At 38.3% G+C, this 27,483-nt stretch overlaps 3 protein-coding genes across 3 annotated transcripts in view; 1 reads left to right on the forward strand and 2 right to left on the reverse strand.

The window, feature by feature from the left end:
- The window catches only part of LOC134669035 (glutamate-rich WD repeat-containing protein 1), a 26,182-nt gene extending 15,410 nt beyond the window's left edge, over positions 1–10,772 (reverse strand). The window contains exons 1-3 of the mRNA XM_063526558.1: positions 10,412–10,772; positions 9,823–9,985; positions 8,758–8,976 (exon numbers count right to left, since the gene is read on the reverse strand). Coding sequence (XP_063382628.1) covers positions 8,758–8,976; positions 9,823–9,985; positions 10,412–10,704 — 675 coding nt within the window. The 5' untranslated portion in view covers positions 10,705–10,772. The remainder of the gene's footprint in view (positions 1–8,757; positions 8,977–9,822; positions 9,986–10,411) is intronic.
- Positions 10,773–11,564: 792 nt separating this feature from the next.
- On the forward strand, positions 11,565–15,540 carry LOC134669028 (pentatricopeptide repeat-containing protein 1, mitochondrial). Its single transcript, XM_063526550.1, has 4 exons — positions 11,565–13,279; positions 13,778–13,950; positions 14,877–15,048; positions 15,280–15,540. The coding sequence occupies exons 1-4, from the start codon at positions 11,813–11,815 to the stop codon at positions 15,517–15,519; spliced, it is 2,052 nt and encodes a 683-aa protein (XP_063382620.1). The 5' UTR covers positions 11,565–11,812; the 3' UTR covers positions 15,520–15,540.
- Positions 15,536–27,379, reverse strand: LOC134669047 (eukaryotic translation initiation factor 3 subunit L). Its single transcript, XM_063526572.1, has 11 exons — positions 27,227–27,379; positions 27,031–27,132; positions 26,720–26,884; positions 25,430–25,653; positions 24,072–24,204; positions 23,520–23,660; positions 22,378–22,502; positions 21,145–21,307; positions 20,295–20,480; positions 18,345–18,578; positions 15,536–16,329 (listed from the first exon to the last, which is right to left on the reverse strand). Exons 1-11 carry the CDS (start codon positions 27,251–27,253, stop codon positions 16,195–16,197), a joined length of 1,635 nt encoding a protein of 544 aa, XP_063382642.1. The 5' UTR covers positions 27,254–27,379; the 3' UTR covers positions 15,536–16,194.
- Positions 27,380–27,483: the final 104 nt, after the last annotated feature.

A 27,483-nucleotide genomic window follows, 5' to 3' on the forward strand; every position in this document is an offset into this window, starting at 1 on the left:
TTTGCATGATAATGTACATCATATATATTTTTTAGTTTTGTCATTCTCTTATTTTAGAAGTTGAAGGGGGGGTGCACACAATTTACCACTTTGGAAGTGTCTCTCGCGCAAACTATTCAGTTTAGAAAAAAATTATATTACAAACCTCAATATCATTTTTGTTTTGAAGACCTATCCATAGATACCCCACACGTATGGGTTTAATGAAAAAGAAATTTTAAGTTTCAGTTCTAAGTATGGGGGACCCCCAAAATTTATTGTTTTTTTTTCTATTTTTGTGTTAAAATCTTAATGCGTTTCACAGAATACATCTACTTACCAAGTTTCAACAGTTCTTATAGTTTCGGAAAAAAGTAGCTGTGACATACGGACGGACAGACGCACAGACAGACATGACGAATCTATAAGAGTTCCGTTTTTTGCCATTTGGCTACGGAACCCTAAAAAGGAGGTATTAATTCGGTTTTTTTAATGTTTGATATCTCCGTCATTTCGGGATCGATTTTGAAAATTCTTTTTTTAGTCGAGTTGTAACTTGTAAGTATATACATACAGATTGGTTCCGTCTTTGTCAAAACCCAGTTCTGATGGTGAGATTTATGAGGAATCGAGGGCACTCTTCAAATCTTCTAGGTGAATGAAATGATGATGATGATCCCTCCGGCCGATTTCGACCATGGCGACCACTTCGACTCCTAGTTAGCTCGGCGCTCGTGCGCCCGAATATGGCTGACATAGCCGATCTTGGAGGTGAACCTCCGCGCACATTGAGGGCACGTGAGCACACCAGCCACATAGTGGTAGTGAATGGAAGCAGGCTGGCGCGCTTTCAGATCATCGCGTTTAGTGTCGAGGTCAACTTTACGTTGCTTCTCGAAATCGCGCACTTTGTCATGCACCAGCCTGCGCCACTCCGGACGTTGTGCTGCATATAGTAGTAGGGTGGTTCACGTTTGTATGGGAAAAATTCAAACTCTAGCTAGAAGAAGCGGCACCCCCTTATTTTGTTACATTTATTATGTTGACAAAATACACCAAGTTTGTAATCTTATCTTAACTACAAGGGGGTGCTCAAACACTTAGAAATTTTTCAAATTGTATGAAATCATGAAATATGAAACTATTTTTTAAATTTTTATGTAAGTAGTAGTTTTCACATTATTTGAAAGTGTGATTTAAAAGATATTATTTTGAAAGAAAATGTTTTTCTACTTCAAAACTTATGTGCAAATAGTGTGAAATCAGATATTTAAATAAAATTCTGAATAATAAATACTCTATTTTTTGGGTTTCAAACAACACAAAATTTTAACGTGGTGAAGCACCCCCTTGTAGTTGAGATAAATTACGAAACTAAATAAGGGCCCCATAGGAAAAAAAAATGTTTTTTGAACCATCCTAACATATAGTGATACTGGTGTTTTTATAAACAAACCAAGCTTTTACATTCAAAAATTGTGACATTTGATGAAGTGAAACTGCTGATGATGATCAGAATGGAACTCTTCAACGACGCATAGCTCATGTTTGGGGATTTGTCCTCTTCGTTATGTTTGTTAAGCACGTTAGGTTTTTAAGTCACATTTTCGTCAAGCTCAAGTTCTAATGATGGGATCCATAAGGAATCGAGGGAACTCTACAAATCTGAATGGCATTGTATAGTGACTTTTGTATTTTCATCAGGCAAAAAAGGATTCACATTAAGAACAGTGGCATTTGATGAAGTGGTATTGCTGATGGTGATCAGAACGGAACTCCTCGACGACTTGTCTTTTTCTAATTGATTGTTAAGCAAGTTACCCCACTGGCAAAACAAGCAAGATTTTGAATTCGACTTCTACCTCAACCTGGACCCGGACGCGGACCCGGACTCGAGATCGCGAATTCGGACACGGACCCATTTTCTATTTGGTTGGTGTAAATGGTGTTGGTGAATTTTTTGATTAATTCGGGCGAAAACTGGAAGGTTAGGTATCATAAAATGTTCATGAAGAGAAATTGTAAGAGATGGTATAATACCAACAACTGTGGAAAATATTGTTTGGTTACTCTTTATTTAAAAATAGCAAAATCAAATTGCATGATTTCATTCGTTTTCTCCACTGTACACAGAATAAGTAATGATGTTACTATATATGTTCAGAATATTATTTGAATAAACTTAGGATAGGATACTTAGGATAGGAAATAAAATGTGTGTTTTTATATCTTTAAACCCAATTACTAAGTAGACTGCACATACATTAAAGTCACATTAAAATTCCATTTTGCGTAAAAGAGATTACAACATTTAACTTTGCAAAAGTAGATAATTGAAATATTTTAAAAGCAATAAAAATAGATTAGGTTAGATTCGAGCTACAATGACATTAGTTTGGGTTCAAGGCAAGGTTGCAGGGCCTCAACAAGGGAAAAAAGGGGGAGGGACTGTTGGCCTGGCTCAGTGAGCCAGAACTCACCCACTAATCCCTACTACTGCCGTAAGCAGGTAATGAATTCCCAATGTATTAAGTTTAGGTTTAATAAATTATAAATATATTTTATTAATAACATAATAATATACAAATATGTATAATCATAAAGTAATAAATAAGCCTACAGCTATTAATAATGTCCGTAATCTGTATAATTCCAAAATACGGATCACTCGGATGCGGATGCTGCTTACATAATCTCGTCTGTCAAGGTGTTTCGGCAGGAAAGGCCTTGGCAGACTTATATATTCCTGAAATGAGGGTTCATACCTACCGACTAGAATTGGTTTCATGGTGGTATCAGATGGGTTAGTGTACGGTAACCGATGGTCATCTTGCTTATAATCTCGTCTGCCAAGGTGTTTCGGCAGGAAAAACCTTGGCAGACTTATATATTTCTAAAATGGGGGTTCATACCTACCGACTGGAATTGGTTTCATGGTGGTATCAGATGGGTTAGTGTAGGGTAACCGATGCCGACCTTGCTTACATAATCTCGTCTGCCATGGTGTTACGGCAGGAAAAGCCTTGGCAGACTTATATATTCCTGAAATGAGGGTTCATACCTACCGACTGGAATTGGTTTCATGGCGGTATCAGATGGGTTAGTGTACGGTAACCGATGGTCATCTTGCTTATAATCTCGTCTGCCAAGGTGTTTCGGCAGGAAAAACCTTGGCAGACTTATATATTCCTAAAATGGGGGTTCGTACACTTCGTACCTACTGACTGGAATTGGTTTCATGGTGGTATCAGATGGGTTAGTGTAGGGTAACCGATGCCGACCTTGCTTACATAATCTCGTCTGCCAAGGTGTTTCGGCAGGAATAGCCTTGGCAGACTTATATATTCCTGACATGAGGGTTCATACCTACCGACTGGAATTGGTTTCATGGTGGTATCAGATGGGTTAAATTAGGGGTCCCGTTGGCCACCTTTGAGAGCGTCTGCCAAGCACTTCCGGCTAAAAAAATACTGGCAGACTTCGCTTTTATGTGTCTACATGTAAATTTCTAACTGCTGCCATAACTATTATTTCGGTATCAGATGGGTTAAATCAGCCCCCTTTTTTCGCACCGGAAGTGGCCTTCTTTTTCGTACTTTCGGCAAGTTCCGCCGTGGCAGACTATCGAATTCGGACTTAGCATCACTTTTATGGTTTCCCATTGTGTATTTCATCGTGGTATCAAGTTGGTTAGAAAATTTGCGGCCGGCTCTTCTACTATAAGCAAGTAAATCACTTTGCTTTTTTTTATGAGCCCATATTGTCCCACTGCTTTATCAAAGCGAAAAGTAAAATATACCCATACTATAGGTCACTGAATGACTAAGAGGCACTTATTAACAACAAAAAAGATGAGTATAGTGTAGTTTCTTAACAATTTTCAATAATAAACGTATTAAAACCTGAAAAAAGTACTTAAATCCAATTCCGGAATTTTCGATATTCAGTTGTATCAATTCCGGAATTGTAATATCGGAAGATTTGTCCGAGATTCCGGAATTTCGAGATTCCGGAATTCCGGAATGCAAGCCCTAGTTACAATTGACCCTTCGTGCGGTGCAGGTCAATAGTACCAAAAATTGGAACGTAAATAAAACCCAAACAATATGTTTATTATATAAAGGTTTATTATTTTAGAGCTTAACTGTAATTAGTGTTCTAATTCTAGGGTAACCATGCATGTCGTAAATAAATTAATAACTTTTTTTTCCAACTAGACTAGAAAATTTACGTTAACCTCACTGATACTGATACGAAACAGTTGCTTATAATTTACGAAATGCACAGTGTTAGTCCTGCTCACGTCTCCTGAATCACCCTGTATAGTTACTTTCTATTGCCCCCTGTTACAATCAACCCCGCCTTAAAAAATACTGACATTCAAATTTTTTGACCAATAACAATCGACTGCGTTGTAAAGTATATTATATACATATGTATATATGGGTCAAATCATGACAGTCAAAATTGACTTCTTAGCTGCGTTAATGCGTGCGTGCTTTATGACAAGTCACACCGCTTGCTTGAGGTGTTTCTTGTTTTTTTTTTTCCAATTCATAAATAAATGTACGTTTACGTGTCTGATGAGCGAATGCTCTTTAAGGAACCTTAAACTAACATATCTCATAGTAAGATGATCGCTACTCACAATTATGACAAGTGTAACTCAATTCCTGGCCCCTATTTCACCAAGCCGACAGTGACATATGTCGAGTGTCAATTGCCAAGTGACAGGTGACAAGTGACAATTTAGTAGACTGTTTTTGTATAGAAGTGCTTATAAACTTGACAGGCCTTTAGTTACAATTGTCAATCTTTCATTTAATGACAATGATTTGATGAATCAAGAGTAGTTTTTATAAGTCGACATGTTTGTCAATTTGTCGGTAATTCTTGACATGAAATCGGAGCTGTGTCAGGCTTAGGTGACAATTGTAGTGTTTTCGTTGTTAGCAAACCCCGTTATTGGCAAACGTTGGCAAAACAAACTTTGTACCCTAAATTCGCCTTTAGGGTACAAATAAAAATCGCTTTTAAATTCTTCTTAACAAGCATGAAATCATAATAACACTATAAATAGTAATTGTTGCCTACGAAGGCGTTTAGTACTTCAACATTTAGGATTTGGATTTGGAATAAGTTTCAGTATAGTTTTGATTGAGTTGGGGACAGGTAGCGAAATTAGGTATGTTTAGGTAAATAGGTAGGTATTGTTTTTTTTATAATTTACTTGGGCGAAGTTGGGCACTAACGGAAAGTTAGGGTTTTGGTTAGAAAATGAATCTCCGCGAAAGTAACAGAGGTGACATTCTTATACAAGGGAATACATAAAGTAGGTAAGAATAGATTTCTACTTTGACATACACTGCACTTGCATTTGCAAAAAAAATAACTTAAAAGTAACAAAAAAATAATGCTTTCACGCCTTGTCAACAAATAATGTAGGTACGCTGCATTAGGTAGGATTGGGATCTCAATCAATATCATGTTAGTGATGACAACACGGTACACAGAAAGCAATTAACGATATCTTGTCAAGAATTGACAAATATATCGACTAGTAAAAATTACCCTTGTTTCACAAAATAATTGTCATTAAATTTAAGATGGACAATTGTACCAAAATACCTGTCATGTTTATATGAAATTCTATACAAAACAATCTACGAAATTGTCACCTGTCACCTGTCACTTGTCAATTGTCACTCGACATATGTCACTGACAAATGTCGGTGTGGTAAAACAGAGGTCTGTCATTTTTTGACAATTGCCATACCTGTCGTAGTTGGTGAAATAGGGCCCTGGTCAGTACACTCTTCATGAGCCCACAATTGACAATGATCACATTGCACCCATGTTTCATTGGATCTGCTTATACTATAAGGCTCACCACAGACTAGGCAATAGTATTCTTCTACAGAATCCTCCTTGTCGTTGAATATTTTTTCCTTTTCCGCTCCCTTTCCCCTTGTCTATTACCTTGCCTTTTCCCTTCCCTTTTGCTTTTTCCGTCTCATATTTTTCCTTTATTTTTGGTTTCTCCTAATGCTTTTTTAATATTTTTGGTAACGTTGTTAAGGAGTCGTTTGTACCGCGGTGTCAATTGTAACGGTACAATTGTCCCCGGCTCACATAGTTACTAATGCCCCCGAGTACCCAAAATTACATAAAGTACTTATATTTCAATTCCTTTACCTAACTCATCCCCATACTGTCCCACAAAAGAAACTTTGATAACTAACTAATCATAATCTAATACCAATCTAACTCTAGGATTATTTAGTTTTGAATAATATTACAAAATATTTCTCGTAAATACTTACTTTAATCACTCGAAAACAAAAATGGTCTCCGCGCACCTCCGTTCCGCGTCGCAGCGAGCGGCCGACTAGTGTAGTGAATAAACGAAGCATGTTGTTGTATGGAGACCCATGCATTAATTTCTCAGTCGATGAAATTTTGCTTGGTTATTGTATAGTATGAGCCGAAACTAACATATAAATATCCAAAAAAAAACCACTCCTAAGTTAGGTATTTATACGTAAAAATACAAATCTGTTTATATATTGAACCGAGTAATTCCTCTGTCCAAAATTATTTTACCAAATAAGTTATTTGTATCAGTATCTGATACTAGAAAAAAATCTAAAACTTTTGTCAAACATGAGAATATTTTTTTTACGATAATTCCTTTTTTGGCGCTCATTTTCATCGGAAAATTGCTCTGCCATTTTTTCCTTCTCATATGATCTTAGAATATAATTTGGCGTAGTGGGTAAGAAAATCCAAAAAAAAATGCATACCCAAGTTTATGTATTTTAGAACTATAAAAAACTGAGAGTGGAAAATTTCTCAGCCTGATTTCTTTTTAAATATATACTAAGTAGTCACGTATATACTTAAATCCAAAATATCCAAAATAACTGTCATCCCTTGTACACCCCGCTCCTATACACTGCTCCCGATATGTTTAGTTTTGAATACGCTCGTTATTTTTTTGGATGTTTTTATAGTTGAATGGAAAGAAAACTGTGAACTTAATTCAATAAATAAAATGGATAGAGAAATTTTCCACAGCGAGTAAAAAGGCAATTTCTGAAAAAAAGTATAGTTACAGGGTAATTTTTTTAGATTTTCAATTTGTATGTATAAATCGGCAATAAAATGGCATTCCAGTGAAAAAATTAGACTGAGCAATTTTCCGGTCCAAGACACGCCAAAAAATTATATTTTGTTAATATTGGTATTTCTGCGGGGATTTTTTTTTTGATATTTCATATATTGTTGCAATACGTTACATGAACATGTCCGGAGAAGAAAGTTTAAACGGAGCAATTTTCCGTAAAAAGATATTAACGATTTAAGACTTTAGGTATTTACTTAAATACTATTATTATTGTTCTTTGGAAATTTATACAATACTTTTTATTTATTGATACTTTATCATACTGTAAAGCTTTTTCTGGCTGAGGAATTACTGCGGGGTCCACTACCTTTATTTACTACACTAAGTGAGCGGGTCCAGACAAGTATTGGGCTTTATCGTATATACCCACATATTCATATTTCGTTGTAATTGTGAAGATAATAACGATGGTACTATTGCCCCGTGGTACTATTGCACCCGGTCTACCCTACGTTTCTGCACTAGAGCAGTTTAGGTTCCAATTCCAACGATTTTATTATTCTTTTTACAATAAGGAATTGAAATTTGGGTATAAATGGATTTGTTATACAATTTCCATTCTGATATTTGACTCCCCATTCCATAAATAACGATATTACTTTTGGCCAAATTGTTAATTGAAAGTACCTACTCTCAAAAATACCTAGTATAAAAATTTATTTAAAAAACACATGCATTTTACTTTCCTTATATGCGAAATGAAAAGTAGAGTGTTTTAACTCGGGTGAAAGGCAACATTTTTGAAAAAAATATCAACAAGAAATGATCACTTGGTTAATAATCTACTAATGTTTTTGTTATGCACAAGTAGAACATATAGAATCTTGTTTATTTACAAGATGACATTTTTTTCCACATACCTATATATTTTTGAGAAAAATATAGCTAGGTATTTTAGTTTAAAAATCATTGTTACAATAAATATAGGCTTTTCCAGCGAACATTTATATTTCTGCCGAACCGAAAGCAGAATTCACAAGGCTTTTCGGTGGACGACCGTTACGCGAATGATTGTTTGGACTGACCTTTCTATTAAATGTATAGTTATATAAATGTATTTTATTGTGTAATAATCATAATAATTATTAAGTTATATTAAATCTGGGAATGAAATTATATCAGAAAGGAGACTCTTAAATGAGTATACTCGTAACATGCTTTGTGCATTAAATATATCTCCCTCTATTGAGTGAAAATGAAACAAAATACACAGGTAATCTGTGTTGCGGTTTTAAAGTGCCATCTGTTACACCTTTGATAAATTAAAAATGATTGCTTGTCAAATGAAGTCGCCATGTTAGAATTACACCTACACTATAAGCATCACTCACACAAACAAGCAATGGGGCAAATTTTTACCAATATTCAAAGGCTTTTTTCTTAATAATATTAATCAAAATCTAGTATTTTTTTACGTTAAGCGAAGACAGAAGTATATATACTACCCAAACAATACATATATAAGTGAAGAAACCCTATATATTAGGAGCTAGGGTGCCAAGAAGTTTGTATGAAATTCGAGCAAGGAGAACCACCTTAAATTGTCTGGAGTATAAATAGTTATGGACTAACTTGTGTTTAAAAAAACTTACCCCCATTTCAGTTGGACACCAATCTATGCCAAAGCCCTCTTGTTGATGTCCAGTGAATGAATACAGAGGCTTGACCGGGTTGTTGACAGTGTCTAGATTGTAGCGCTCCAGCAGGGCAGGGTCGTCCACAGCTTGCAATTGCTGTGTTATGTTCCAGATGTCTACTCTACCTAATTCTGACCAGCTTGCTGCTAGTACAGAGTTTTTGAAGTTTGATGTCTGAAATTTAAAGATATTCATTTTTTTTAACACAGTCAATATTATATTGGTTAACGTTAGTGTTTAAGTATACTATTTAAATTCTGTATAAGTCATTGTGATAGTTGAAATTAATGAATTTTAATTAATTTTTTAAGGTCTTTATTAAGCATGCATGCCAGAGAAACTTTGATGAAGAGGTTAAATTAGTTAAATTGAGATTTTATGTTTCATTAATAAGCTGAATATGCAAAAAACAATTGCCATAATCAATGGTCAACTGTATATGTACTGTGTATAATACATGAATTAATTTTAAGTTTTTCAAGCATATAATTTGTAATACACGGTGTAACATGAGTAAACCGAATAATTTTAATAGCGTATTCCTGATCATATTTAGAGAGAAAAATGTCCTATAAACTTTTTTGAAATTCGCCTAGTTTAAGAGATATTATTAATTAAAAAAAAAACAAGTTTTTATTGTTACTTAGTGTTAAAGGCCTTTTTGATGGAGATGTTGCTGCTATGGGACGTAGTCTAAATATCCTTATTGATAGATGTCAAAAAATGACAAGTAACACTTTGCAAAAAGTAGGTTATACGAAAAAAAAATGTAAAAATCAATTTTAAGTGACAAGTTTACCTATAACATTTATTTTTTATATACAAATACATCCAAAAAATTGAAAAAACAAAACAAACAAAAAAATTTTTTTTGCCGAAATTCACCTAAACTCATATTACATTTTTTACTTCTTTTGACCTCAGAAATGCGTGGTTAAAATTATTCGGTTTCCTCATGTTACACCGTGTATATATTCTCTTTCTAACATTATTCATACAGTAAAAATATTTAGATTTTACCCTAATTCTATTGACACAGCCCTGGTGCTTGATGAAGGAGAAGGTCATCTGTGGCTTCTTCTCCTCGTCCTCGTCCTCATCATCATCCTCGTCAGACTCCTCGTCCTCCTCTGCCTCGGGTTTGGATGTCGGGTGCAGGTTTGACATCTTTACCACTAGGATACTGAATTAATGAATTATATTAGAAAATTGAGTTTACACAATAAATTTTAAGAAACAACATACCACTGTATACATTTAATTTGATTTTGATAACTAATTATACATACTATTCTATAATATCAAAGAAATATTGTGAACGCTATGAGATATTTAGATTATTAGTTATACTGGTAATGGTTCCTGATTATAACAGCGTAAATTAGGCTTATGATGTTCGGGATTTGGGACTTCTAAGGGATCATTGAGACGATGCGAGAACTTGCATGCGAGTTTCATTACTGTTAATTGAATTTAACGAAACCAACAGTCCGCAATGTAACTAAAATAGCATGCGAGTTCGCGTGCCGTCTAAATCAGCCCTAATACATAGCATATACTGTAATCAAATCTTAATCTTTTGATAAAACCGTTTTACCCAAATACTTACTTGTTCAAATGGGCACTAGAGGCTTGCGTGCCGGACACCAGATAGGCGGTCATTGGGAACAGTTCCCTATTACTCCCCAGGTTATCGTTGACTATATCGAAGCTCAGACATGGTGCGCCAGTCTGTGCTTGGTGCAGCATCACGTACGCCGACTGATCGCACACTAGCTGTTCATCCTCCTTAAGCGGTCGACTCGGCAGGTAAGTCTTAGGTTCGTCACCGTCTTCTTCATCCATGCTTTCATCTTCACTCTCACTAGAGCTCGCGTCCATCTCTTCTTCGTTCATAGACATTTTTACTTTAATATGCTTAAAAAACAGCAAAAATTAAAGAAAACACGTGGTGTGCAATATTTTGGAATGAAGACTTGACGCGCAAACGTCACTGTCAGTGTCAAAAAATCGTTCGGAAATTCAGAGACCAGTGGCCTATTTTATAAAGCTACAAGTTACAATTTACAAGCGGAAGTCTCGTTCTAACACATAGGGTTAGAAAAAGACTTCCGCTTGTAAATTGTAACTTGTAGCTTTATAAAATAGGCCACAGCTGTATTTTCCTCGAGGTTATTCGTCGACCGCCATATTGGTAACATCGCCTCGTGATTCATTTCTTTGTTTTTGCTCATTAATGTTGTTTAAAGTGTAATATTGATAGCGTATTATGCAGTAAATTAATGTGGAAGTGTGCAGATAATGAAAAATTAATCATGAAACGCGTTTAACCACCATTCTGGCGTCAACGCCGGGTAGCCCACGAGGGTCCTTGTAAAGTCCAGTTATCACCTTACAAGAGCTCATAACCCTAATACCGAACAACGTCGTGCTCTACGAGCATTTGGTATTTCTACCTCTAACCGTGGCTGGCTAGAGCCCTAGAGGCCATAATTTGATAGTTTTATACCGTACACTGGCTAAAGTTTATTTATTACAAATAATATTAATTCGATCCCACGTGGGATCCACTTTGACGTTGGCGAAATCATCGACAGTATCGATGGAGCCATATTACCCAAAGATTGATTGATTGATTGTATTTTCCTCTTTATAAATGAACTACTGTTTTGATCACATTTGTGCAAATTAATATGAATTGCTTCTCCTACAATGTTTCCTCCTCAAATTCAACACAAAAAGGATGAAACACGAATATTGATATAAATAGCGCCAAGTTAATCGCTAACATTGAATATTCATTGTTGTCATACCTATTTATAAGAAGAAAAATACAGCTCATCACTTCCTGAGTTATTCAAGCTACAGTTTAAAACGTTGAAAAAATCAGAAATATAATGTCAAAATTTGACATCCTTCATCGAGGTTAGGACGGGTGAGGTTAGGTTATGTTTTATTCTATGTTTATGTTTGTTGAATATAAAAGTTATGCGTTAGTTTCTATTTAATTATGGCTCTTCAGTGTTGGAAACTAATACGCCTTGTAAGGAACACTGCATTAATTCCTCGAAACGTCAATTGTCATACAGAAGCATTGCAAAACAAAGTTATCAAACGTAAAGAATACCGAACTGAAAATAATTTCATATATTTAGAAGACCCAGACACTTTTGGCACTCTTGCCGGTAAAAGAAATCATGAAGATCCTCTGGAAGATGAAGGAGATATTAAGGAAGAAAAGTTTTTGCAAGCCCGACCACTCCAATCCCAGATTTTGACGACAAAACAATATGCTGATTTGATTAAGCAGTTTTTGGAACACAAAAGAATAAAAGAAGCTATTGACGTTTTAGAGGTAAGAATGCTGAAGGAAGATAGGGCGACACCTGAAAACTACATTTACAATATACTAATTGGGGCTTGTGCTGATGTAGGATATACTAAGAAAGCCTTCAAACTATTCAATGATATGAAGCGTCGGGCCTTGAAGCCCACTGGCGATACATATACATGCTTGTTCAATGCCTGTGCTAATAGTCCGTGGCCTGAGAATGGCCTTAAACATGCCAAACATCTCAGGACGCTTATGGTCGAGAAGGGGATCGAACCCAACTTAACAAATTACAATGCTATGATCAAGGCATTTGGTCGATGTGGAGACTTACCGACAGCTTTCCAAATTGTAGATGAAATGATATCAAAGAAAATCAAAATAAGAGTACACACATTCAACCATCTTCTACAAGCCTGTATATCTGATAAAAACAGTGGTTTAAGGCATGCACTGGTTGTCTGGAGGAAAATGTTGAAAATGAGGGAGAAACCAAACATATTCTCTTTTAATCTGATGCTGAAATGTGTTAAAGACTGCGAGTTAGGCACAGCACAAGAGATTAATGAACTAATTGGGATAATTCAGAACCATATCATACCAAATACTGTAATATTGAGTGCAGTTCAGAAAGATTTAAACTTTGAAGCTAACAGGAATGCCAAGAGGAAACAATTACCAGAAAATCATACTGTTGATAACAGCAATAAAGATTTAGATATAATTTATGAGGTTCCAAATACTGACTTAAAAGATGATGCATTATCTCATATTGAAAATAAAGATATGCCCATAGAAATTGTGAACAAGAGTATCCAAACATTGCCCAAAGTAGATGAAAGAAGAACACCTAATCTCCTTTCCAGGTCATTAAAAATGGAGCAGGTGCTAGCATTAAAGGAAATTCAGTCAGTTCAAGACAAGTTTGCTATTGTTGGTGGGCAAGATGATTTTCTAAAGGAAATGGCAGTTTACTCTGTGAAGCCCGATATAAAGACATTTACACAAATGCTGCCATTATTGGAAGAAACTAAAGAAGCAGAACTACTCGAAACAATGAAATCTTCAGAAGTCATAGCTGATATAGATTTTTACAATATGCTTATTAAGAAGAGATGTCTACGATCAGATTACATTGGTGCTTTTGTAAGTGTAATATTATCAATTTTTTTGGACAAACACACCCTCTTTAAAGCAATTTTTTACACATTATATATATCTTTTTTATTTTAGGTTCTTTCCATCCAGATAGTAAAAAAGATGTCCAAAATTAATATCCTTTCTTAGAATGATTGTTTCTTTTCTTTATGTGTGTAACAGTGGTGGCGCGTCCATAAAAGCCGATTCCCGCCGGCTTGCCTGTGTTTGGACGTATGAGCAGAGTTATAAAGGAAATATGTAAGCCAAATTAGCCCCGGCTTGCTTATGGATATGTTTGACGCGCCGCCACTGGTGTGTAATGCACCGTTAATACAACTTTTTTAAATACATATATTTGTGCAAAAATGACCATGAAGTGTTAGCATGTTGCTGCTGCATTGCATTTTTAACTGCATAGCACAATGCACAAAACTAAGATTAACAAATATAAGACATTGTTATTCAAATATTTCAAATACATAACTAATCATGTCTATATTACAGGAAATAAAGGAAATGATAGAGAAAGAGACAAAACGGCGTAAAAGGAAGTATGGCCTCAAGAAGAAATATGAACTAAAGAAGAACATCATGACATATGGGGTGCTGGCAATGGCTTGTGATACAAAAGAAAAAGCTGAATGTCTTCTTGCTGAAATGAAGGAAGAACAACTTAAGTAATTAATAAAGCTTTTAACATGAATGGGGCTAGTGCACCTGATCACAACATCTTGTCATGTCTCTGTTTTTAAATTAGTGTAGAAGTAGTTGTGTACCCCTGCAAAAAAATTCTATGCTATCTCTGCAGCTGGCTGTGCCACAGAATAACTAATAGTACTACCGTACAGAAAATTCACTCGTTCACAAAAGTCACACTTCTAGGAATTACTAACGTTGATTCTGTAAACATATTTTTTGTATACGGAGATAGTATGTCTGATTCTTACGGAAGTAGGTAGATATGCCACAGCCGTATTCCTTTGAAAATATGTCGGTCAGTTCCTAATATTGTTTCTGGGCGACCGATAATCATTTTGAATTGGTCTAAAGCGCTTAAGTTTTATGCAAACAAAACGAATTAGTTGTCGAATTTGATTACTTAGTATTTATGTTATGTTTTAAAGTTTAAATTCACCTTTCAATATCGTCCGGAATTTAATAAAATGTTATTTCTGCAACCTTGTTCTTTAGACATCCGTAAACAGAACAATATCTTTTATAGGGATTAGATCGAGATATAGGTTTCGAAGCCATTGTGTATTTTCAAATTTGCGCGAGCGCCACGTAACACGACTATCGTGCGAGCCGAGCCGCGAGCGGCACGCGGCAGCCCACTGCCATGCGCCGCGCGGCGCGGCGCGCCGGCCAAATGTACCTAAACTGCGTAGTGACACCCCCCTGACTGTGCCATCACCACCATCATTTAAAAAATCGATGAAAGCTACACAAAGTCTTGAAAATTGAGTTGTATACCTGATGATGGCTGCAGTGTGAGAAAAAGATGATTCATACATCCAGCCCAGTTGCACAAGCCTTGCATGTGTGTATAAAAGTAACTACAAGATTACCATTTGATTTATCTTTAACCTTATTATTGTTACAGGGTGAATATAGAAATTCTGGGCAGCATGTTGAGGCAAGGTACTGTGGCTTCCCAGTTTGAGTACATAACATACATAATGAAATATGTAACAGACGAAAATTTACAACCTAATGGATTATTTATCAAACACCTGGAATCTTTTATGGAAAAGTGTACTGATAAAACGCAAAAGGTAAATAATCTTCAATGCTCAGCATAAATGTTCTTTTAGTTTCTAAACCTCATAATTTATGTCAAGAATAAAACTCAATAAATTACTTAACTTATAATTTGTTTTGTAATATTTTGTTAGGCCTATGAATAAGGTACATTTGAGCAGAGTATTCAAGCTTACATTTTGATCTATTTTTTTTTTACTTTCTCAGAGTAATTTGATACATATTTATCTTATTTTTAATTCCAGACAAAGGGCAGTTACAAATGTTCTCCAGAGTTCGCAAAATCCTTCAAGAAGTTTGCAGAACACTACAACAAATGGCTGAAGCAATTTGACATAGACTCAACTCTAGCAGAAGAGCATCCATGGAAACAGTTCCAGGAGCCTTATCCAGAGACCGTTCAGCATCAGAACTTTACCATCAAGGAACCAAAAAGATTTTTCAAGAGGGACAGGAGATTTGTTAAATATACGCCAAAGCTGTGATCAAATAAAACATGAGTTGTATTCTGATGTTTATTCCTTTTACAAAATACTGTTGCTTACAAAGTACATTTTGTGGTTACTATTGAGACTGATAGGATCATAAAGGAGAGGTTTTGATTTGATGCGTGCATAAAGGGTAAACAACTCGGTTATTGGCACGTAGAACGCTTCAAACACTCATTAAATAGGCCCCGTGCATAAACTATAGGGGGCAGCAAAGGAGCCGTCAGATTTTTGGCGAGAGGCGTAAATGTGTCGTTTACGCTTCCGATGTAGCCCACAAGATGGCAGAACCGACGACAACGGTAGATGGTAGCGCTTGCTTTGGCACATGTGCACATATGTTTCCGATTCAGGCCACAAGATGGCAGACCCTCCAACGCGCACGGTTCCTATTGGATTAGGCTTAGGTAACTGGAGAAAGATTCTCTTGGGTCCCAAAATAGCCTCCTAAAGCCCAGCCATACAGGTGCGAAGCCCAAAATTTGCCAATGAAATTTGAATCGTCCAGGGAATAGGGTTGAATTTTATTTGTTTGAAAATTTAACGAAACAAGAAATGCAACTCTGTTCCAATTGAATAGATTTTAAATTTCATCAAACTGAAGAAGAACTATACGTAGGACCTTGGGCCTTAGGAGGATAGAGTTGTTCACCCTAATGTTTGAGTTGGGATTTAGATCTTGATGTGGTGGAGCTTGCGGTTGAGCTCCTCGAACTTGAGGATCTTGCGGATGAAGAAGTCGCCGTAGCGGTGCGCCACCTTCGTGTCCGCGATGTGGATCATGTCGTTGTCGATGTAGAAGTCCAACTGGAAATGAACTTTGTTTAGTCTTATTTGTTAGTGATGCTAATAACAATCATGGTAATTTTATTCATGATTTATTTGTGCAATAGTATATTATGGTTGAGGTAGACAATGAAGGCATTTGCTGGCTTAACCCTTTGACCGCCGTTGTCCGGTATAGAAGACAACGATAGAACGATACGCTGGCGCCGTCGTCTTGTATACAAGACACAAATTCAACCACTGAGTTAATGTGAAAATAATAACAATTGCAATTTCATTTACACTCGTGTTCATATTTAAGGTCTTTGTTTTTTCATTTATTTGCTTTTTAAGCCGCTATATAAATCCCTTCTTTTATAATAAGGCATTTAAAAAAATTGCTCCAATTTTCAACATTTTTCATGTTCCTCGTCGCCGTTGTCTTGTATAAAAGACAGCTAGGGATGGGAATGTTAACTCGATATGGTAATTTTTAAAGTAAATATAAAGTCAGAAATATGTTTTTATCTAAGTATTTGAACACTTGTTAATCGCCAATTTTTTTCAACGAATAGTAGGTAACTACTTACTAGAATACGTAGAACGAGAGTCAGATAGGCATAACTATATTTAGAGTTCAGGTAGCTTCTTTAGCTCTATAAAGTAGAGTCAGACAAGTAAATTTGCCATTGTAGATTGTGGACTATTTAATTGCAAAAGAGATAAATAAACAAAATAATTGATGTTATTTTATACCTTAGTGGGAAGGGATACACCGCAGCGACCGCTTCGCACAAGTGTGGTACAGGGACATACCTGTTTATCAGACTTTACTTTTATTGTTATAACATTGAAGTTAATGTGTAATTTTTTTGTAACAAGTCGTTGAACGTTTTTTTGATAAGAGTTTACCTATAGATTAATGTAAACCAAACTGAAATTATAATGATAGATTCTAATTCCGGAATAATATCTTTACTCATTAAAAATTCAACCCACGTGTAATTTTCACTAAAACAGTTCCGGTATATTGACTTTATCGACACATGATGCGCAGCTTTAACGTTACGCCAATAAAGTTTACGTACCGACAAGCGCTTACGCCGTTGACCTAGAGACTATTATTACTTGATCCGCGCGGAAACAGTCCTTGTCGGTCTGCATTGCGGGCAGTCCATGGGCGCCGTTGTCTTGTATAAAAGACTTCTCGTACAGCCTAGAGCGGCGATATCACGTCTTGAATCGACATTGTTTAGTGGTTGTTTTTTATGTTAAATCCCTATATTTTAAACATTTTCGGGTGTAAAACATATGTTTAATTTTGGCAATTTGGAATGAAATTAAAACAGGATAAGAACAAAGCTAAATTAAAAAGATTTTTACCATAATATTGTAAATATCGATATCACTATTTGCAATCCCTAAACTTTTTATTAGTTGTTTACTTAAAATTAGCTCTGGCGTGTGAGTGAGCGTCTTTGCGGACTAGGTCCGGCGGCCAAAAGGTTAAGTAAGATTTTAGGACTATAGACGATTTTAGGACTACTACATCTCCCACCTACTGTAATTTGGAGTCTCATTCAAAATCTAAATATTGGCAAAAAGCTTTTAATGCTGATGTTTCTTGGCACAGTAACACATTAAATTCAAATCAAGATGATTCTCACGAGCTCTAATACGATGTAAACGTGAGAAATTTATTACATAATTCCCATAGGCAACCTTAGACTTCATCATCTTTGTATATCTTATCAATCTTATCTAATAGAAGATTCGCTAGTTCGGTGTGGGATTGGGGAGCGCTAATTTTCATTGCCCACTCGTCGCGGTCACAGAATAAATAATCGTACTAGGTACAGAAGATTAACTCTCTAACAAAACGCGTCTGTTACGATTAGGACAGATATGACCGTGGCTTGACGTGGCGTGGCTGGCCATAAGGCCAGCCACCAAAATTGGTGTGGGGCGGATGTACTTGTAGCTACCTGTTGCAAAGCGGAGTGAGCCACGCCTGTCGTGGTGTATATTTTACTCATACAAAAAGAGGGTGTCAGTACCTCGGATCCGCTCTGGAACTTGCCATCCAGCCCACTTGGACCCTTGGACCAGACAACGTTCTTCATCTTGTGCTTAAAGCACAGCAGGTGTATGGCGAGGGCGGCGTGCTCGCGCGCCGCGTCGCGCTCGCCGCCGCGCGCCGCCGACATGAAGGCAGCTAGCTTCACCAGCGGCAGCGTCGTGTACAGCTTCAGGTACGAGCGGATGGTCGGCAGCATCTTCTGCTGACGGACCTGGGGGTGTCAAAATAACGTATTTACATTGCCGTATAGGCTGGCGTTGAAAAACGAGATGCGACCTTGGCAGAGCCGCTGTGTGTCGATATTTCGGCATGCTTAAAGGCGCCTAAGGGTGGCATTCTACTTGTCCAATGTCAGTGCATCTCACTCTCTCATTAAAGCAAAATGTCAGACGCAATACACATTGAACAAAGAAATTGGATAGGTGAAATACCACCCTAAGCGCCACTTGCACCATCCCGCACTAACCCGGCGTTAACCATTAACCCAGTGTCAAATTGTACTGGTAACCTTGGTTTGGTTACTCCAGGTTTAACCGGTTAACCCTGGATTAGTGAATGGTGCAAGTGGCCCGAAATCGTTCGTTTGGTGCGCGTGATTATTTTGTTCCATACATCAGCCTCACAGCATCTGACGGCGCATGTTACCTGGGCCTTAACATTGAAACGGAATAAATAAAAATAACATCGGGAGTTTTTTCACCACGTTGGTCAAGTATGACGTACCTCATCCATGAAGACTTGTGTCTGGTGTTTGACGGCGTCCTTGCCGTAGTTGGAGCCGGGCTCGATGGGCGGCGGGCACGGCGACAGGAACTTGGGGCAGGCGAACGTGAAGCAGCTCTCGAACTCGGTCAGGTCGAGAGTTGTTTCACCACGATGATCAAGTATGGCGTACCTCATCCATGAAGACTTGTGTCTGATGTTTGACGGCGTCCTTGCCGTAGTTGGAGCCGGGCTCGATGGGCGGCGGGCACGGCGACAGGAACTTGGGGCAGGCGAACGTGAAGCAGCTCTCGAACTCGGTCAGGTCGAGAGTTGTTTCACCACGATGATCAAGTATGGCGTACCTCATCCATGAAGACTTGTGTCTGATGTTTGACGGCGTCCTTGCCGTAGTTGGAGCCGGGCTCGATGGGCGGCGGGCACGGCGACAGGAACTTGGGGCAGGCGAACGTGAAGCAGCTCTCGAACTCGGTCAGGTCGAGAGTTGTTTCACCACGATGATCAAGTATGGCGTACCTCATCCATGAAGACTTGTGTCTGATGTTTGACGGCGTCCTTGCCGTAGTTGGAGCCGGGCTCGATGGGCGGCGGGCACGGCGACAGGAACTTGGGACAGGCGAACGTGAAGCCGCTCTCGAACTCGGTCAGGTCGAGAGTTGTTTCACCACGATGATCAAGTATGGCGTACCTCATCCATGAAGACTTGTGTCTGATGTTTGACGGCGTCCTTGCCGTAGTTGGAGCCGGGCTCGATGGGCGGCGGGCACGGCGACAGGAACTTGGGGCAGGCGAACGTGAAGCAGCTCTCGAACTCGGTCAGGTCGAGAGTTGTTTCACCACGATGATCAAGTATGGCGTACCTCATCCATGAAGACTTGTGTCTGATGTTTGACGGCGTCCTTGCCGTAGTTGGAGCCGGGCTCGATGGGCGGCGGGCACGGCGACAGGAACTTGGGGCAGGCGAACGTGAAGCAGCTCTCGAACTCGGTCAGGTCGAGAGTTGTTTCACCACGATGATCAAGTATGGCGTACCTCATCCATGAAGACTTGTGTCTGATGTTTGACGGCGTCCTTGCCGTAGTTGGAGCCGGGCTCGATGGGCGGCGGGCACGGCGACAGGAACTTGGGACAGGCGAACGTGAAGCCGCTCTCGAACTCGGTCAGGTCGAGAGTTGTTTCACCACGATGATCAAGTATGGCGTACCTCATCCATGAAGACTTGTGTCTGATGTTTGACGGCGTCCTTGCCGTAGTTGGAGCCGGGCTCGATGGGCGGCGGGCACGGCGACAGGAACTTGGGGCAGGCGAACGTGAAGCAGCTCTCGAACTCGGTCAGGTCGCCGTACTGCATCTTGAACATCTTCTCGTGGTAGTTCTTCTCCCTGAGTACCTGCAAACACATTTGATGAGAATTATTTAAGAATTCTTGTAGCCTATTAAAACACTACTTTGGACGATTATTTGAGTGACACAGCCGTCTTACTTTCAAACACATTTTTGACGAATGGGATAGATTTGAATATCCTTTTAGGTGGATTAACACGGTATGTAGGACACCAATGCGTTGGTCAGACCTAGTCAAAAGTGCATTCAATGAACCACTCCATGAATGTACAAGAAGGGCTACAGTACGGGAGGAATGGCGACGGATTGTGAAGCTTGCCACCGGCCCTGATATGACGACCACGACCACTCTGACAAGAGTGTGACGACAAAGAAGAAGTGAACCACGGTATAGTCAAAAACAGCATCAAAAGCTGCCTACTGCCATGGAAGCAACAGCTATACCAAAAACGGCATTGCCTTTACTACTATCGCTTCCAAAAAATATCACCACGCCAAGATCGAGGGCAGTAAGTTGTTTACAGTCACTCCAGAATTTTGTGAAAAAATCGACAGTAGTTTTGGCAATGACTGATATAAATGTCATTCTAAGTCCAGCGGCGATAGCAAGGTCGCATTTTTATCGCCTGTCACCATGCCTGTTACGTTCTAACAAGTATGTTTGTGTGAAAGTGACAGGCCTACCATAAAAATACAACCAGGCTCCGTACCTGCTGGATGCTCTCGTCGACGCACTGCGGGTGCAGCACCAGGCAGATGGCCAGCAGGTGGTACATCTGCTCTGTCTGCTTGTTGATCTGGTCATTCTGGTACGAGCGCGTCGAGAACAACTGCTTGGTGCGCTGCATGTACAGCAGGGCGGAGGACAGGGTCCTTACAACAAACAAGTAATTACATTACATTATACATTAGTACATATGGGGCTGCTTTACCGCACTAGTACGATAATTAGTACGTTACGCAACTAGGGGTCATCCATTAATTACATCACACGTTTAGGGGTAGGGAGGGGGTCAAGAAAATGTGACATATTGTGACATGGGGGAGGGAGGAGACACAAACTTTGTGACGTCACATTTACTTCATCAGTAACCGAAAATTTATTTAAATTACTTTATTCGCTGAACATTTAAATAACAAGTTTTAAAAACGATAATCGTTTTTATTCGTTTAATTTTTTTTCCTAAGCAGTTTTGGGTTATAAAATTTCTAATATTTATATCGTCAAAAATATTTTGATAAATTATTAATAATACTTAGGTACTTACTTAATTCGATTTGGCGATTTCGTAGAAAAAATGTGACGTCACACTAGGGGGGAGGGGTTTGCCAAATGTGACCAAGTGTGACAAGGGGGGGGGGGGCCAAAAAACCTAGAAATTCGTGTGATGTAATTAATGGATGACCCCCTATGTCGAAAATTTAAAGGGCCATATGTACTGTAAAACGTTGTACGATACATGTGCGAACAGGTAATTCGCAACTCGTGTTGATTTAAAGCACTCCCTTCGGTCGTGTTTTAATTTATCGTCACTCGTTTCTAATTTCCTATTTTTCGTACTTGTATCGTAATGTACTACTACAAACAACGCTGATAACCATTACTTGGTATGCGCGTTTAGATTTGGTGAATATTTGCGCGCGAGACTCACTGCACGTTATTCTATGAGCTCTACTAAAGAACGGGTTCAGTTAGCGATTATAATTATGAAATTAATTATGATTATAATGATTAGCGAATAGTGAGCTGAAGGCCTTGTCAGATTGTGCGTCCAGATCACAAAACTATTTATAAGTATAGTCACTGCTTTTCTATGGTATTCAGAGGTCTATGCCCCTTACTCTAACTCAGATCTAACTCTAGTATAAGTGTCTTTATATCGTGTATTAAAAAAAAGTATAAGAAACAGCTTGTTTGTTTGTAAGTAAATTACGATAGGTACCTGATGGCATCAGCGTATCGGCGCATCATCATGTACGCGAAGCCGACGTAGTAAGAAGTGGAGATCTGGCACGCCGGCACGTGCGAGTACTGCGACTTCTTGTGGAGCTCGATGTTTTCCAACACCTGCGGACACAGAATAAATATTAATACTCCATACAGAATTCTCAATGTCTAACAAAATCAATGTTTGAGAGGGGAATGTCACGAATCATGTCCCTCCAAGCGCGTTTTCTTCCTCGCTCTCTACAACGTGTGTTTCAAACTGTGGGTTTACGAAAGCCTCTACCAGCTGTACGGCAATACATAAGCCAAACATTTTGTACACACTAAGGGGGTCGCGTCATGAAAAACACTGCTCTAGAAGATTCGGAACTTTAATCCACATGCCCTTGGAGAAGGCGTAAGCGTAATCCAGATTAGACCAGCCTTGGATTCGGATTTGAGTGATGCGCTCCTACTTAAATTTCTACAATTGTACTCTATTGGACATCTGGTTAAGGGGCTACCCGAGGTTTTCAACGATTTTTGACAAGTTTTGAATCGTATCTTCTTTTTTTGCACTACAGATAGAATTATAAGGCAAATGGTTATCGGTTCTTCAATCTTTTATTTCCGGTTTTGTCCACCGTATTTTGAAAAAAATGAATACTTATTTTTTTATGAATTTTTTAAACATAGTCTAAAAAAACACTTTTTTCGTATCTAGTTTGCAGTGTAGGATCTTACATGTACGAAATCCACATATTTGGGTTCGTCTTTGAAGTCTCGAAAATCGTGTCCAAGGTTTTAATTTTAAACTAATTAACACAAAAGTTATGGCCAGAAAACCAGTTTTTTAGCCTAAAATTGTTCAACTTTGATGCTAAATATCTCGAAGACAATGAACTTTAAAGTAAATATGGGATACTATATTGCTTAAAGCCGTTGCTGTTAATATGATAAGCTACAAAAAATATTAGAAAACTTAAGGGATTCAGATCGAAGGTCATTGGCGTGGGGGACCCCCTTAAAATGTTACTACATAATTTAACACATTCACTGCCAAGACCACGGATAATATGTTACACGTATATGTGTTCATTTTGTGCTGGAAACGGGGCGCCCAGCACCGAAAGTGTTAAAAGGTTGGGGTTGTGTTACCTTGATGGCCTGGTAGTAGTCTCCGAGCAGCGAGTGCAGCCGCAGCAGGCCCACGAGCGAGAAGTAGCCCAGCATCTTGTACAGCGAGTGGCGCCCGAACTCGCCCGCCACCGAGTCGGGGTCGCCGCCCGCCGCGTACACCTGCAACAATGCAATTTACGTTGGGATATAGATAATAGCCGGCAGAGTGATATACATTGGCATATAGGTATGGGGCATTGGGATATAGGTAACAGCAAGGCCATTTCTCAATGACATTTCTTTGTTTCGCACAGTCGGGTAAAAAATATGCGCGGATATAATATCTGCTACATAAGTTACATAACTCCAATATTGAAAAACTTAAAGGTCTATCGTATAGGCACCGCTCCTCTTTAAAAGTCCGTTATAATAATAGCGTAACATAATGAATTGATCCACACCTTAACCAACGTGGGCGCATTAGTTTTGACACTACTGTGGTGGAATACACGACACGAAGATTCCCATTATTACAATAACTATGCTTCCATGCCATACCTATATATTACTAAGTCATGTTATTGTGAATACCTCAAGTTGGCGCTTGATGTTGGACTTGTCCACGAGAGAGTGCAGCACATTGAGGATGCAGAGCACGTTCCACGCCTTGTTCTCCGTGTTGAGCGCGTCTATCTCCGCCTGGCTCAGCTTGGAGGTGCGTGACCTGTACAAGAATGGAATGATGTGCTTAGTTGTAACTATAAATAATTATTACAAACACAGTGTTAGGGGTTGTGCACAAATCACGCGAGGTATTTTCGGCTACTTTTTGACCCCCCCTCCCCCTTGGTGATATTTGGTGAGGTTTTTGGCAACCCCCCTCCCCCTACACAACCTCACGTGTATTTTTTTTACAATTTTTTCATTTCACTAATTTTAAGATAAATAGTATTGTATGTAGAATTTATTTTTCTATTTTCGTTAAATAGACTCACTATTTTGAAGTGCAGAGTGAAGATTTATGTTAAACGTAATCGAGAAATAGTATCTAATCATGTGGTAGGCTTTTTTTTCTTAGTTTCGTTCTCTGTAGAAAAATACACGTGAGGTTTCCTTATACCCCCCTCCCCCAACGTGATCTATCGTGATTTTTTCCTGACCCCCCCACCCCCTATCGAACCTCGCGTGATTTGTGCACAACCCCTTAGCTGCTTCTTGGTGACTCAGACCTTCATCTCCTACAGTCTTATCCAAAGTCTGTAGGAAACTTGAGTAAGGAAATGGAAAATTTGTTAGATGACAGATGCAGTTGAATAGTTCATTCTTGGATGGTCTAGAACGCAAAATGACTAGTGTAATATTTTGTCTATATCGCTATTAGTCTACATCGCAAACGGTCTAGAACGCAAAATGCCCACATATTTTTTTCCGTTTTATCTTAACTTTATAGCGATGTCGACGGAGCCTCGCTTCCGCGGGGCTCCTATTCTGTGCCATTTGAAGATACCTAACGAACCTAACCTACCTATGTAAAATGTGGTGATATAAAAAGTGGGCATTTTACGTTCTAGACCGTTTGCGATGTAGACTAATAGCAATATAGACAAAATATTACTGTATACATTTTGGGTTCTAGACTATCCGCGATTGACCCAGTTGAAAGTTTGAATCATAATGGAGCTTTGCAATGCAATGCAATGCCAAACACAGACATTTATGGAAGAAATGGGAGGAGGCCTTTACCCAAACGGGATCCATACCTCACGAAAGGAGGAAAAACAACAGAAACAACAGCATAAAAACATATTTTAACAGAAACTAAAAAAGAGTTATGGAAATAAAGAGGCTATAATAATAATAATTGCTCAAGAACACGTCTTTTCACACACGCAGCTAGAGCTAGGCCACAAATCAAGCATGGTAGGTTTGCAAAACTTAGTCTAACTTACCTGTACTGTGCAAACGACTGGAACTGATACACAAACTCGTCGATCAGCTCCCAGAGCCACTGGTCGGGCAGCTCGAGCGGGACGGGGGTCTCCGCGGACAGGATGTAGTTGAACAGGTCGCAGTAGTTGTAGAACGACTGGAAGCGCTGCTCGGGCTTCGGCCCGCCGGGGACGCGGGCGTAGATGTCGCGGTAGTACAGCTCCGTGTAAAGGATCATAAACACCTGGAAGTTATGTTCATAATTATAATTAATGTTATAAATCAGATCAGAGGTTGGCAAAGTTTGGCTGGTGGGCTGCATGTAGACTGTGTTTCAGAGGGGAATTAATGATTGAAAGAAAGAGATAGACATAGGATAAGGTAAGCGTAAGATCAGATAGAAAATATATCATTGTGGCTGACAAAATATATCATTAAGTTTAAAAATTTGTGTAATAGTACAGTTCATTCGGAAATAACCCCTTTAAGTGACATACAATGATCTGCCACAGATTATTGACAAGCATTTTTGGAAAAAACATGCTTACTCTGAGCTGTTACATGAATTTGTACAGAATAATACAATTTATTTTTAAATCCGACGACCGGTCTGGCCTAGTGGGTAGTGACCCTGCCTGCGAAGCCGATGGTCCTGGGTTCGAATCTCAGTAAGGGCATTTATTTGTGTGATGAACACTAATATTTGTTCCTGAGTCATGGGTGTTTTCTATGTATATAAGTATGTATTTATCTATATAAGTATGTATATCGTCGCCTAGCACCCATAGTACAAGCTTTGCTTAGTTTGGGGCTAGGTTGATCTGTGTAAGATGTCCACCAATATTTATTTATTTATTATTATTTATTTATTATTTTTAAATGGTGTTGTTCCTGTTCACTTATGGAGTGAGTAGCAATAATGTAATAACTACTGTGTAAAAGAAACAATACTAACAGATTAGTTTAAGCTCAAAAAATCACCTTAGAAAATTCCAACTATAAAATCACACACCAACAAGGTTGAAAGTGAGAAATATTTTTTTTATAGTTTTATTCAGAGATGTTTTGGTTTAAACTGTTGGTACCTAAAACTAACAAAAATAATACCTATGCCTAAGTAGGCCCATCAAAGTAAGCAACACATTATAAATTTTAATTAATGTTTGTATGTTCAGAATAAATGGCTTTATTTCTCTGTATCTGTTACTGCTAATGTATAATGCCATATTATTAATTGAAAATAATGGCCTTCTTAATAACAAGTTGTTATAAAGTGCAAGCCAAATCCATATTTGTCAAAGAATACTTACATGATCATTGTCCACAATGGGTGCCACTTCATTCTCATCAGGCCAAGGGGTGTTCTCAAAATACTGCTCAGTCAGTTTGGGGAATGTGGTTTCATACAGATTCAAGATCTCGTACGTAACACCCTCATTTATCATATTACGGAAATACACAAGGAATTTCTTAACCTGGAATAAAAATAAATATTATTACTTGAAACAAATCTTTTTTTTGTATGTATGTGAATTTTTAATACTATTTTAACCATATTCTTACATGCAAAAATGTGATAACTCTAGTTTAAAATACATTTAACAACAAGAACTGAACTTACCATGTCTGGCATTTTGTAGTACGATCTATCGTACTCCAAATCATATTGAGGGTCTCCGGTATGGGGCTCATATCCATGCTCCCCGTAGGACTCATATCCTCCCTATAAACATAAAATATCGCTGCGTTAGGTTAGGCTCCTTGCTTACGTTAGCGTAAAGCAAGGTTAGAATTACTTGATCATAAATGTCTCTTACCTCGTTATAGTCGTCACTAGAATACATTGTTCTGTATTATTATAACACAATTATAATCATGAAAAAGGCTTCCCAGATTAGGGTTTTCCAAATAATTTGTACACGAAGAGCATTTGCTACCAGCAAAATGCTAAAAGAAAAGGGCCGGTTTGACAGTCGATGACGACCATTTCATTTTATTTCGTACTTTTGTAGTACGTTAGGCGCAGTTATAAGTGTAACTCAAACAGCTTTACATTTCTAGAGTTGGTCAGTTG

This window comes from Cydia fagiglandana, chromosome 11 (assembly GCF_963556715.1).
Source record: "Cydia fagiglandana chromosome 11, ilCydFagi1.1, whole genome shotgun sequence".
NCBI lineage: Eukaryota > Metazoa > Arthropoda > Insecta > Lepidoptera > Tortricidae > Cydia > Cydia fagiglandana.